Here is a 14,043-nt window from a genome sequence, read left to right on the forward strand (position 1 = left end):
CATCTCTCAGTAGAGGAGATGGTCATCCACACTCTTTCATGGTCTGTACTAGAAGGGTCTATATTTTGGCACTAGGATATAGCTGGGAAATGCCTACCTCTTATTACACTAAGGTGGTTTTATCACAGTACATGGGACAGATCTCTCTATATGTTCAGATGTTGCTTCTAATACCACAGATAAGCTCAAGCTCTCTGGTGCCAATGAGCATGCACACATTCTCTTTCCGGAATATGCCAGGACACTTCATACAGAACATTCAAATTCAGAAACTACACAGAAATGTGATGGTCACTGCCAACCGCAGACCTCAACAGCAGAAGACCCTGCATGTTTCTAAAAAACCACATGAGGTACATTTTCACACCACCAACCAGCATTGGTGCTATAGGGGTAAAGTCTGTAACATGCACACAGCATATGCATGTGCTGAAGCCTAGTGGTTTTTCCTACTTCTCAGAATAGAGTGCAGAAACTTTCTTGTGGTTACTTTTTAGAAAGGGTAAGGACACCACAGTTAAAAATGATTTTTTTCACACAGTTTGAATCCCTTTCACCAGTTTCTTAATGTGCCAAACACCACACAATTAACTGCATACAGATTCTTCTTCTTATGTGGTATCTCCATTACTGGAGGTTTGCAATGAAGGTAGCCCATACTGCATGATCCTCTGCTAATATTTCTGGGTGAACAGTTCCCTCATTCCTTTTGGTCCAACCAGGATTACACATCATCCACCCAAGATCATCTTTGTCTGCCTTGTGATCTCCTGCCACCTACGTTCCCTCCAGTGCCCATAAACATGCATTACCTACTAAACCCCTTAAAACGTGTCCTGCAAATCAAATCTTTCTTTTCATGAGATCTCAGACTAGCGTGTGCTGAGTTCCAATCATCTCCAATACTTTTGTAATGGTTACACCCATTATATTTTCAGAATACTTCTATAACACATTCATACAGATTATGGGCTGCTAAAATGCCCACTGAAATGAACAGAAAGACTTCCTTTGGTTTCAATGAGAATTGATCAAGCCCCATATGGATATAACTAAAACAGCACAGGAAAATGTCATCCTCCAAGGCATTCATGTACTTTTAAATAAGAATGCTTTGCACTTACATAGTGTACACTTTCATCAAAGGATCTTAAAGTGTTTTCAAAAGAAAGTGTTGGCCTAAAATTACACATGGGAAAAGAAAGGCACAGACAAACAAAGGGACTTGCTGAAAACAAGAATCAAGCCAGTGGCAGAGTTGGAAATAGATCTCAGGAATCCTAACTCTCAGACTCTGGTTCTTCCAATAGGCAATTCTGGACTCGCTTATTAGATGAAGACCTATTAAGCTTTCTTTATCCATAGCAGCCGCCAGATTTCCCTTTGGAAAACGTAAGCCATATGAAGTACACCAAGATACCATGGAGATGGGGGCACTATAAATACTAATAATGATAATAAAGATAGAACTATGGCTTCTTAGTACAAGGACCTGTCACCACACACACCCTTCAGACCTAAAGCTGATTTGCATGTGGATTTTAAAACTCCATTAACTTTAAAAATGTGTTGAATGGCCCAAACAAGTGAAGAGGAGCATAAATTACTTCATTTATGGTTTGTTTCCTGTGATAGGACTTCTGACATTTAGTCCTCCCCTAGATCCAAATCATGCCCCATTATGCACTGTGGTGGAGAAGTCCAATCTCCCACAGGAGCCTGCTAAAGCCAGCCTAGAGGGGCAGTGAGGCCTGTCTCAAACACAATACAGCATTGGTCTTGCAAAGTTTCTTTAAATGTCAATTTATACTCAAATAAACCTTTAAAAAACCCAAGCCCAAGAAATGAAGCAGGGTCACTATTCACTTCCTGTGTTGAGTAAGGACTGCTATAGTCCTGGATTTTTAAAATCCTTCCTGTCCTGCAAGGAGACACATTTTTCCGGGGATTCGATGTTATTCAGAGAATTCACCCTGGAGGGCAGGAAATGCAACATAGCAGAGAAAGGGTTTACCATGGCGAGGGTTGTATTTACAACAAGGGGACATCCATAACCAACAGAAGGATTTCTCTCATGTATAAGTTACATTGGGAAGGGCTAATGTAATACGGTTGTATACTATAGCGACCAGCATACAAGAGAGGCAGACTGCATGTCAGGGTTACCTGTTTTCTGCCACGCGAATGCAAGGTAGAGGGGGTTTGGGAGGGGCAACCTCTTCGTCCATGGAGTCAGTCAGTATCTCAGAAGACTGAGTCATACTAGTTGTCTTGTTGAGAATCTCCATCTCTCTATCCGTCAGGGGAAGCTCTGAGGGGCTGCAAAGCACAATTTGTAGAATGCTGTCTGCATGTGATTTATACATATACTTTAAAATACATATTTAAAAGAAATAACAGTGAAATACAAAAAAATACTATCTCCAAGCAAAACTCCGTATGTATCCACAATGTAAAATGCAAATGATTTCTTGTTGCCGGATTTCAGCATCCTTCCTCACACTGAGTAGCACCTTACTTCTCAAGTAGCCCCACTGCAATCAATAGGACTCCCTGAGGAGTATGGTGCTTCCCTGAGTGAGGAAGTTCGCCAGATCCTGGCCCTAAAGTATTCAGCTACCGGAGGCAAGAAATCAACCCACATGCAGACATCAAGATACGTGAGTGTCTGTTTATATATAAACACCCCAATCAAACATTTGTTGGTGACCCACCTGTCAGATTTACATGCTGGTAAACTGGGTTTAACTGGGCTTGTGGGAGACGGATGTTCCTGCTTCTCTACTGTGAGTCTGACGAGCTCCTATATAAAGGCAAAAAAAACAGCAAAAGATAACTACCATGGACCTTTGCTAAAATGTAGCACAGTAATAATAATCTTTCTCCTCCTCTCAGGAAGCAACCTGTAGCAGGGTGTCATAGCACCAAATCTTCTTCATATTGCAACGCTAGCATACTATCAGGGGCGGCTCCAGGCTCCAGCACGCCAAGCACGTGCTTGGGGCGGCAAGCCGCGGGGGGCGCCCTGCCGGCGCCGCGAGGGCGGCAGGCAGGCTGCCTCCGGTGGCTTGCCTGCGGAGGGTCCGCTGGTCCCGCGGCTTCGGCGGACCTCCCGCAGGCATGCCGTGGGACCAGCGGACCCTCCGCAGGCAAGCCACCGGAGGCAGCCTGTCTGCCATGCTTGGGGCGGCAAAATCCCTAGAGCCGCCCCTGCATACTATGAAATATTATAATTAGCTAAAAGAAATGGCAGTTCTCCAAAGAAAAGAACAAATTATATTCTGTAATGCAAAGCCTGCTTTTCTGCTGACTTACCTTACCTTGCTAATTTCCAAAATGTTGGAATTCACAATGGATCTCACCAGTCAGCAGCAGCACTTAGCAAGGACCTTCTGGACCTAGTTTCTAAACAGACAGCTTTCTCCTAATCACTGCGACCCTTCACAACCAGAGTTGCTAGTGGGATTCCTGGCTTGGATATGCCATCTTCCCTGCCTCCTACTTTTACTACTTCTCATCTTTTCACTTGAAATGGGCTTTACTAGCAACATCGTTCACCCCATCAACACTGGAGACCAAGACATGGAGGAACAAGAAAGTGGCACACATCTTCTTACCATGTATTTCTGCATGGATTTAAATTTCCAGTTGCAAATGAAAACACATCCAAAATAAGAAAGTGGAGCCCAAAAGACCAGATGTCCATTTTGTCCCATGCCAGAGGAAAATGAGCCACTCTACTGTCTCCAAAAAACCAGACATGTCAAATGGGTTCACTAGTAACTGGAGGTCGTGGACAACATCTCCTGTAGACACACCCAGATTGGGACTTCCTATGCCCACCTGTATATGGGTGTCAGAGCCTTTAGATAATGAAGCTTAAAGTGGCACCGAGGCAGCCAGCAGCCATGCACTATGCACAATCCCCCTCCATCATAGAGTATTTTAAAATCAAGATTGGATGTTTTTTGAAACAACATGTGCTAGCAATTATTTTGGGGAAGTTCTCTGGGCTGTGTTATACAGAAGGTCAGACAAGATGGTCACAATGGTTCCTTCTGGCCTTGGGATCTATGAATCTACTTTAAAAAAAAAAAAAGCTTAACCCAGAAGGAGCTATCTGTTCACATATAGTGAAGGAAACATCAAAGAACTCCATTTAGTGAGAAATAAGATAACCTCCTTCCTAAGCTCTCTGAATCATACTTCAGAGACTGGCTAACAGCACCTCAAAGGAGATGAGCCAATAACTCTGTTGAGATAAGACTATAAGGCAACCTCGCTTACACTGGTGACTAATCCAGCCTCCAAATACAGGTGTTCACTAAGCCACGATATCAATTTTACCTGAAATGCAAGTAAGCCGAGAAATAACAGAATATGAATAAAGTTGAGTGTAGGACCTCACTTTGGCCAACCAATAAAATAATGAAATTGTTTTAAGTTTTATAAATAAAGTATAGATATGTAAATATCAGAAAGTATGATTTAGTTTTCCATAGGATTCCCTTCAGCTTTCTGAGTTAAATTTACAGTTAAATTTGTTAAAAGCCCTGCCTCCTTTAATACTGTAGTTATGGAAGTTTCATGATCATATAGAGAACTTCTGTACTGTCTATCTGGCTATAACAGATAAGACTGTGGATAAAGAGATAAGGGTATGATAATCCTGAACTACAAGTCTGCTAGCAGTCAAAACAATAACTCATGCTCCAACAATGCCATTATAGTGGAGAGCACATTTTATGGCGGTTAGAGGCGGACAAAATAGATCTGTTGCTCAAAGCTATAAACATGTGCCCTGGTCCAATCAGACTGGATAACTACCAGTGCTGTCAGCTCATATTGGCTCCCCTGCAGATTATTCAAAGGAAGATGCAAAGAACTAATTTTTTTACAGCAACCTGAAATTCAGCTAACATCTGCACATCCCAAACTGATGAGTTAGAAAACAACTGTCAGTGCTTCATAAAACATGAGTAAACATGATTACAACGTCATCACCATCATCCTACTGAGGAAAAGAGTCAATTCAAGTGACTCTACAAAACCTCAACTTCTAAGGGACAACATGTGCTCAACGCGAGGAACGAAGAGCAATGCACTATGCATGCAATGAACATGCATCAACCAGACGATGAGCCCATTACACACTGTTTTGGTACTGGGAGTTATGTTTACGTAACTGGTTTGTACTCAAAATCAATCTACCTTGTGTAAGGCTGGACACCTATCAAGAGCAGAGCAAAACACCCAGCTTTAGAGATATCGGCCCTGGAGAGACCACATATGCTGAATAAAACAGGATGCAGGAGCAGATAGAGCATGCGTGTCTACTATGGCTGGTGCTACAAAGCAGCTCCTATCTAGGAGAGATGGAAGAACCACTCCTGCAGTGAGTAGAGTTCAGTGGGAAGTGCAAGGCTCATGTCTGCCAAGGATGAAAGAAAGTCCAGGATTAAGGAAACCATTGTTAACCCCTTCTCTAACAGGCCCCTGCCCTCACCCAGGGCAGGCCATGTCCGTCTAAGTGTTCATAATTTGAACTGGGTAGCAACAGCGCTTCAGGGCTTATAACGGTATCTATAAATTACACTGTGCTGATGTACAGTGGAAACACTGCACGAAAACTGTAATACCCAAACACCCTCAGTTAAAGAGGAACTGCGAAGTTGCGAACACTGAATTAACCTCAGTTTTCTCTGCTGAATGTCCCCTCTGCTAAAGAGGCACACAGCACAAGTTTTAACTAACCTTCTAAAAATCTGATTCCCCTCAGGCTCTGAAATCCTGCCGGCAATTCTCTTAAGAAAGTGTCATTCTGGGACATCCCAGACAAGTACCACAAATCTAAAGTACAAGAGGGAATCTTACAAAGGAGGAAAAGAATTAAAAACATATTAGTTAAAACTTATTTCTGTGTTGAGTGCCTGCCTGCAACCAGGGTACTGGGGATTATTAGAGAAATATAGACTGAACTCCATTTTCATTTTAGCTTTGCAGTTCCCTTTACCATTTGTACAGAAGCACAAGGAAAAGCATCAGTGAGATTTTGGAAACTGGGATCCCATAAGGATTTTCAGTTCCCAAATGCTAGGTTTTTTGGCAACCATGCAGTGACATCATCACATCCATTACTCCTACTAGCATAGAGCTGTAAAAGGGGTTGTGCTGCAGTTGGCATTTCATGTACCAAGTTATGATCAAGATTGAGAGGTGACTCACTTGATTGCTGCCTTTGTGCATTCTGGACCAGATCAATTGTTGATGAAGTCACTGGAAAGACTCCAATAGACTTCAAAGTACTTTGGATCAGGCCCTTTATCAGGCATTTATGAGCAAGATCAATGACCACATAATGCATAAAAGAAAACTAAATGAAATGAATGGTAGTTAAACCAAAAGCTGAAATATGCCTGAGAGCCTCTTGGATCAGCGAAGGTAAATCTGCTGATGAATTTCCTCTTTTCTCCTCCTCCACTGTGTTTAATAAATCTAACCAACCCGAGTTGAATGATGAGGAGGTTTGTGCCACTGGCAACCGTTGCCACAATGCTGACAACTTTCAGCCTCCAGAGATTAACATGCTTAGCCAATTTTCCCTTTTCACTGCTTTATAACAAGAGACAAGCCTCTTTTGCATATGGGAATTTAGAGATCATATCAGGGGAAAACAATCTAAATTGAGGCTTTAAAGCACTGCTAAGAATATTTCAGACCATTACTGTGGAAATTAAATACCTCTCATCACATGCACTGACATGGCATAGGAGTGACAACATTTTGGAGTAGCCCATAATTCCGTTGCTCTGTTATTTCCCAGTCCCTTTAAGTCCCAAATGAAGGCATATCTGAATAGAGCTGTGTGGCTCATTCAAAGAAAAACGCAGTTTTGGTTGACCCAAAACTAGTCACACATTTGACACAAATACTTTTGGACATTCACAAAATGGCCAGAAGAGAAGGAGGACAGTGACATGGTGATGGCACTGCCACTACTGTCACGCCTCATAAGCTTTAGCCAAGTGATAAGGGCACGCACCTGAGATGTAGGAGACCTTTGATCAAATCCCCACTTTGGGCAAACGTTTTCAAGTCACCAAAAATTTCAGATTCAGTTCAACCCAAACTGACATGTTTCCCCATTTTTTTGGAATTGTGACCAAAGCGAAAAATCAGTTATTCACCCAGCTCTAAGTCTGAGGATCCCACCAGCTCCCATGTCCTTACCGCAAAACTCCAGGCAAGCATTAAAAGCCGTCCCTTTGAAACCAGTCAATGGTGCTTCAAATTTTGAAAACATTACCAAACACCACCAGGTTTTCCATACCTCTACTTTCTCCCTCCCCCGCATCCGTTAACCCAGGAGTCAGAGGCCCAAGAGTCAGTCACAGGTCTTTAGTTCATCACACAGAGGGTTAAGCAACTGGGCCAGATGCACACCAAGCTACTCCTTATCAGAACTGTAAAAAGGCTCCTGTCAGTTTTAATCATGTGTAATTACTGCTATCTCTGCACTCCCTGCTACTTTAGCAAACTGGAAATTCCAAAATGAGATGGATTTTTTTTAAAATGGTGTAATCATAAAAGGGAATTTTGCTTGCTATAAATAACCAAACCTGAGATGAACACAGCAAATAATACAAAGGGGCAGGCTGTCCCAAGCACAATACTGAGAATGAAGAGGGAAGTAAGCACTAAAATGTAGAACTGGGATTTGATGGAGATTTTACTAATGTTACAGAAATCGCTCAGGGCAGTAGAGAAGTGTCCAATTTCTCACTTCCTGCTTCCAGATACCATGGTCAGCTTGGCTCTTCTAAAATAACTCCCCACTTCCCACACAGTAAGAGATGCTTTCATGTCTCTTACACGCACTTACACTGAAACTCTGTCTTCTTTCTAGCCAAGAGTACAGATACCAGATATTTAAGGTACTGGTTTAAATTAAAACCAAATTGGTATTTCTATGCAGTGGGTCTGCACACCCAACTCTTATCTATACCTGTGCAGTGACACAGGTCTGCACAGGATGAGTCTCGCCACACACACACACACACACACGTACGTCTGCACAGGACTATATAGATCTGAACAAGGTCAAAGCCAGTGTTGCGCTGCCTCCCCTATTTGTTGGGCTGTTTGGATACTATGGGGCAGATCCTCAGGAGGTGAAAATTGCCCCAGTGCCATCGAAGTCCAGGGAGCTCTGACAATTTACACCAGCTGAGGCTCTGTCCCTACAGTTCTGCACCCAAGCTTTTCCCCTCCTATCCCACTCAGAGAGTTAAACACCCATTTTAGGTGATATTTGGTGCCTACGTTTAAGGGGCATACCATGCAGAACAATGCTGGAAATGTGATTTCTCTGGATGATGGGAACATTTTGTTTCAAATAAATAACTTTAAAAGCCTTCAGAACTAATAGGGTTATTTTTACTAACTAAAGTGCATGACATGAAAGATGGACGCTCAGAGCAGCACACCAACACTTCTGGCGATGACCAAAGCCCATGAGATGCTTGGAACTCTGTGTGAAAGTGAATCGCAACAGAAACTAAGCCAAGTTTGAGTACAATAAAAAGATGTCAGCGTGACCCGACAGAGCACCGGATGGGGACTCAGGAGACCTGGGTTCTATTCTTGGCTCTGCCACTGGCCTGCTAGGTGACATGGGCAAGTTACTGCCACTCTCTGTTCCTCAGTTACCCCATCTGTAAAATGGGGATGATGATACTGATCTCTTTTGTAAAGTGTTTTGAGATCTACTGATGAGAAGTGTTATTAAGAGCTACATATTAATTAATTATTACTATATGATTTTCTAAGGAAAGAAGAACGAGTTAAGTGGATCAGCTGGAATAAGAACCTACCCCAACTGTACCTCAGTTCTTGAGCCTTTAAACAGATCTTTAGAGGTCTGATTCAGTTTGGCATAAGAGGCTTAATTCCCTCTTTCTGCACTTAAGATGTCCCTGCCTTTCAAAATACAGTTCCAACACATATGACAACCTCTTTGCTAGTGCCCGGGGGCCTTTGACAAGAGACCCTGAACATAAAGTATTCAATTAAGAAAAGCTCCAGGGTGTTCAAACATCTAATTCAAGGGTGGTAGGATCCAGCAGAGAGGCTGCTAGAGTGATTGGGCTGCACAACATCAGCAAAGGTGGGGAAGGCCTGGGACATGGTAAGGAGAAACATGGATGACAAAAATCTACTGGGAGGTGGGAGGCATGCTGGTAGCTTTTCAGGCAGAGATGGGAGAAGGGGTGTCCCAAGAAGGTCACACACAGAATACAGAACTTACTACTGCTTGTGCAAACCAAATCTCCAAAACAATCAACCGTAGCCTAGCTTCAGTCACCAGCCCCCAGTGACAAGGAACTGCAGCATCACACTACTGATTCATACCTTTTCATTAATGTTAAAGGTGGAGGTTGGCATCTTTGATTCTCTCTGAGCATTAACGGGAAACATTTCCATTACCCTTTGTCTAGACAGAAAAATATGTGAACTCCAACCTGTAAGCTGCATTCGGAATGGGGAAGGCTCACTAAAAATTTAATACAATAAAGGTTCGTTGCTGCTGGCAGTCCATCAGCATGCATTGTTGCGCCACCATTTGTGCTGATCCTTAAGGAATGCACCAGATAAGGCAATCTCATTTACGCTGTAGTAGATTTCTGAGATAAGAATGTATTCATGTCAAGAACAGGATTTTTATGTTTTACATGCTCCTAAAAACTGTTGTCTTTATCCTCCAAATAAATCTTTTAGAAAAGATGAATACCGTATACTATCTATAGCATGCAGTATCTAGCATATCATACCTTGACTCCGTCCAGAACAGCTTTAATGACACCCTTCACTGTGGTCACCATCTCCTTGTCTTCTGAGTTCACCCCCTCCAGCATCACCTGATCAGACCAACGAATCAGATTTCCCAGACTCTGGTACACCCGGCTATAGCAGGAAGAGATGGCAGAACTGGAGGGGAAAAAATGAGTTCAAGAGATAATAAAATGAAAATATGGCACAATTATCTTAATAGAGAAATTACTGCCAATCCCACAATTTATTTTTAAACAAATGTGTGTTAGCAAAAGGTAAAAATTCCGCTGTGCCCTATTTGAATTTTTCTTCTGTTAACTCCCTCTTCTGGAATTTGTGTTTACGTAGGACCAAGATGACACATGGATTTCACGTCTTTTCCAGTCACACTACTAGTTCTCAAGTAGCTGTTGAAACAATGGTATTAAGGTATGTTTTCATAGTTTTGAGAATAAGTTTCACACTGTTCTTAATCCTTGGAAATGTGAAACTAAACTTGCGTTCCTTATGAAAAGTTTTCTTCCGACATTGTGTGCGCACAACAGTTTGGTTCTGAATGCTCTGAGTGAATTAATTTCAGTTTTGGCTTTTTTAAAGGTAGAATAGCACTAAAGCCATTTTTGTGAAGGGAAAAAACCACGATTATTGGGAAAAGGAAGAACTAAATAAAATTGTAACAAAACTACTTTTAAGGTTTGCTCTACCAGCTCTGAAAATGTCCATTTCACTAATAAACAAGTTGTGCTGACACTTTATGATGTTTCAATAAAGACCTAATAGTCATTTTTAACAAACGTGTTAATCTGAAGCTTCATCACAAACAGGAAAGATGTTTTCAAGATACATCAGGACAACAGAGAGATGTGGTCCTGCAACCCTGACTCACATAAGTATTCCCAATTGCATGATTCTGCTGGTGTCTCTCCAGTGATTTAATGATTGGTGTTATTGAGAGGAGAATCAAGCCCATAAACTTCAATGAGATTCCTTGGGTGAATGAGGTTTGCAGAATCAAGCCCTAGGTGGGTAATGAACTATTCTAAAACTTCAAAGGGAGGACTGCAAAGAATGGAGAGTACATTTTTCAGAACGATGGTGCTTGTCAGTATTCTGTCTCGTTTCAAGAGAAGTTAGCTGGGAAGTAGATGTTTTTCTAAATAGGTCTCTCCCCTGACTCTTTCCAAGGCTTTGATTTTTTTACCATTAATCTTCAATCCACTTCCTTCTAAGAAGGCAGTAATTGAAAAGCCCACTTTGTACTAGATGTAATTATTTTTTGTCCTTGATGCAAATGCTTCCTTGAAAGCCAAAAAGGAATTCAACAACAATTGGGTGGCTTTCTTGCACAACAACCCATCCTCGCACATTTTTCTTGAGGGGGATTCAACATCAAAATCTCCCTTTGTGCCTTGCCACTAATTGAAAGGAGTAAGATACGTAGGTACAGCATGAAAGGGCGCTGCTTAATGAGACTGCCAAATCCTCACTAACTGAATGGGGCTAAACTCGCTAGAACATGCATACAGGATTCCTGCCCTAACACTGTCTACTGTAGGAGGTCATTACTCAGTGAAAAAGACCACATGACTATAGCCCATACTAATCATGGAAGCTCCCTGCTGAAAGGCTAGATTCTGACATCCAGCTCCCATATCTCCTCATCTAACTGCCTGGGGTTGAGAGGGCAGCTCAGAGAGTATTTGTGTTCCAAGACATATTCTGTATTTCAATCTCCCCAGTAAGGTAAACTAATTCAACACATGCCCTGTGGAGACATGAATCAGAAAATGATTGACTACACAAAGATGACATTTTCTATCCTAAAGATACTCACTGACATTTTACATGATCTCTTGACACAAGTTAGGGGACTTTTTATTTGATTAAGTGAAAGCAGGTGCTTGTCAGGAATTTAATGGCTGTGGGAAACTTGATAGCTGTCAAAGGAACTCTGGGTCTAAAAAACCTGAACAATATTCCAATGTCAACAGCTACTGCTCTCTGTACCTCTACAAACTAAACCTAAAATGGTACTCCTTTACCTCAGCTGCCACTCTGATCTTTAACCATTTACTCCCGACCCCCTAATGGCCAGGTACAGTAGGAACACCTTTGTCTACAGGCTGGCTCCACTCTTACCAGCTGTCCTTTTCCTTTCACAAGGCCTTACTGTGCCTGATTTATGCAAATAAGGACAGGGTTAGTCCATGTTCTTTCATACAGGAGTGATACCTCTCCTAAACTAGCAGAAGTTAATAACCAAGTGCCAAATTCAGTTTTGCTCTAACTCCAATTGAGTTAATTCTTCCCCAGATGTTCCCTCACTAAACCCAGTTAAACTCTAGACTCTGAAGGCTCTCAGCAGAGTAGGTAACACCACCCTACTGTGGCTGGCTTTAGAGTGTGGTTCTGTAAGAGATACTGTCATTTCTTCATCTCTGAAGATCACACCACCTCTTTTTCCTGTCAGCCTCTGAGACTTATCAGTAACTGAGGCTTCACAGGTGGTAGCAGCAATAGTTCAACTGGACAGCTTTTCAAAAATGCTCTTGAAAATAAAACCAAAGAGGCATTTGGAGATATTCAGTGGGAAAATACACAAGAACAGCATGAAATCTCTCAGGATTTCAGGACTCACACATCTGCATTTTCCAATATATTTTTGCGCTGTTTTGTTTATACAACATTATTTAATGGTGGGTTTTGTTGCAGTTTGTTTTTTAAGCAGCTGCTCCGGAAGTCTGGAAGATTGTGTGATCTAGCAGCTATAGCTCTGGCCTGTGGCTTGAAGAGTCCACAGTTCTTATAATCCAAACTGAGCTAGTGGCCTTGGCAACTCACTAGATTTCTTCTGGCCTCGAACTCACTGTACAACTGCGTAAGATTTAATGCGGAATTGAGTCACAGATAATCTACTAAAGAGGAGTGCGCACCCTGAAACGAATTCAGACCATGTATTGTTCTGAAGTCAACAGAGTTGCATCTGCTTACACCAAGTCTGAATTTGACTTAAAGTCCAAACAGGCAATTTACAATACGTGTCGAAGACTTCTCTAATGCAGAAGTGGAAGAATTTCACCGATAAATACCTTGTGGATGTGCTCACTTGCAGCCAAAAGCTGTCTGCCCTCATTGCTTTTGGCTTGCTAATGACACTAGCTGCAGTGAGGGCACAGCATCTGATGCAGAATCTCTGAGAATGTCAGCTGCCTGCTATCAAGCAATGAACTTTCTTCCACTTCTCTGCTGTTTGGAAGCATGCCTCACATCTCTGTCCTCTCCCATTTCAAACTCACATCTAGGAATCAATCATTCCTTCTTCTCACAAACCAACTCTTTTTGCTCTCTCTTTCCTAATCTGCCATCCAATATCTGGTTTGTCTTATCTACTGTATGTTGTAGTCTCTTTGCAGCAGGGAACTTGCCTTTAGACTTATGTTTGAAAGGTGCCTTGTAAATCAGCCACTGTTTTTTCCTAATCATTAGCAAGAGCAGCATTTCATGCCACTTGTGTGCCAAGATTTTTCAAAACAATACAAATTGCCTGCCATTCCCCCATCACAATTCCCCCAGAGGGAAACTCACCTTTGCTGAATCCGAGGGTCTACTTGGACCAGAGGTAAGATGGCCTCCAGCACTTTACTTGCTGAACCTGGCAGCATCTCCAGTACTTTCTTGTCAATTGCCATTTTGTCCACAATGGTTTTAAAATAGCGCAATGCACTTACAACCTCCTTTTCCTTCTCCTCAAGCCAAGTTAAATTCTAAAGGAAAAAGGTTGGGGATAGAGGGGAAGAAGAGATTACAGAATGTCTTTTTTTTTTTTTTTTTTAAGAAAGTTATTTTAATTCACCTGGTATACAGTGAAACCAACAATGCACAATGATGTAACTTCTGCGTTAGAGGCACACATGGGCTTTCCCTCTCCACAAACTTTTCCAAGTTTAATCCCAACACTCCTAGGAAAATAATCAGTATCTCATTTCTTCATAGCAAAGATTTTGACTTTTTATTTTAATGGGCAAGTTCTGAGAAAGATTTTGGGTACAAACAAATTCAGCTCAGTCATTTTTAAGCAAAGCTCTCACCTTATTGATGAATTATCACACTGCTTTGGAGTCAGCAGAGACAAAGAGCCTGTGCTTTCCAGGTGAGACATGCACACGTGCTACGAGCAGATGGCAAGAATGATTCAAGGAAGGGGATGGCAAC

The 14,043-nt window shown here is 42.0% G+C and overlaps 1 protein-coding gene across 3 annotated transcripts in view; it reads right to left on the reverse strand.

Moving 5' to 3' along the window:
* Nucleotides 1–14,043, reverse strand: part of RAPGEF1 (Rap guanine nucleotide exchange factor 1) — a 127,411-nt gene that overhangs the window by 55,824 nt on the left and 57,544 nt on the right. For all 3 annotated transcript variants that reach the window (XM_044992771.1, XM_044992769.1, XM_044992770.1), the window contains exons 3-6: nt 13,417–13,595; nt 9,831–9,987; nt 2,715–2,803; nt 2,167–2,319 (exon numbers count right to left, since the gene is read on the reverse strand). In XM_044992771.1, the coding sequence (XP_044848706.1) occupies nt 2,167–2,319; nt 2,715–2,803; nt 9,831–9,987; nt 13,417–13,595 (578 nt within the window). The remainder of the gene's footprint in view (nt 1–2,166; nt 2,320–2,714; nt 2,804–9,830; nt 9,988–13,416; nt 13,596–14,043) is intronic.

This window comes from Mauremys mutica, chromosome 18 (genome assembly GCF_020497125.1).
Source record: "Mauremys mutica isolate MM-2020 ecotype Southern chromosome 18, ASM2049712v1, whole genome shotgun sequence".
NCBI lineage: Eukaryota > Metazoa > Chordata > Testudines > Geoemydidae > Mauremys > Mauremys mutica.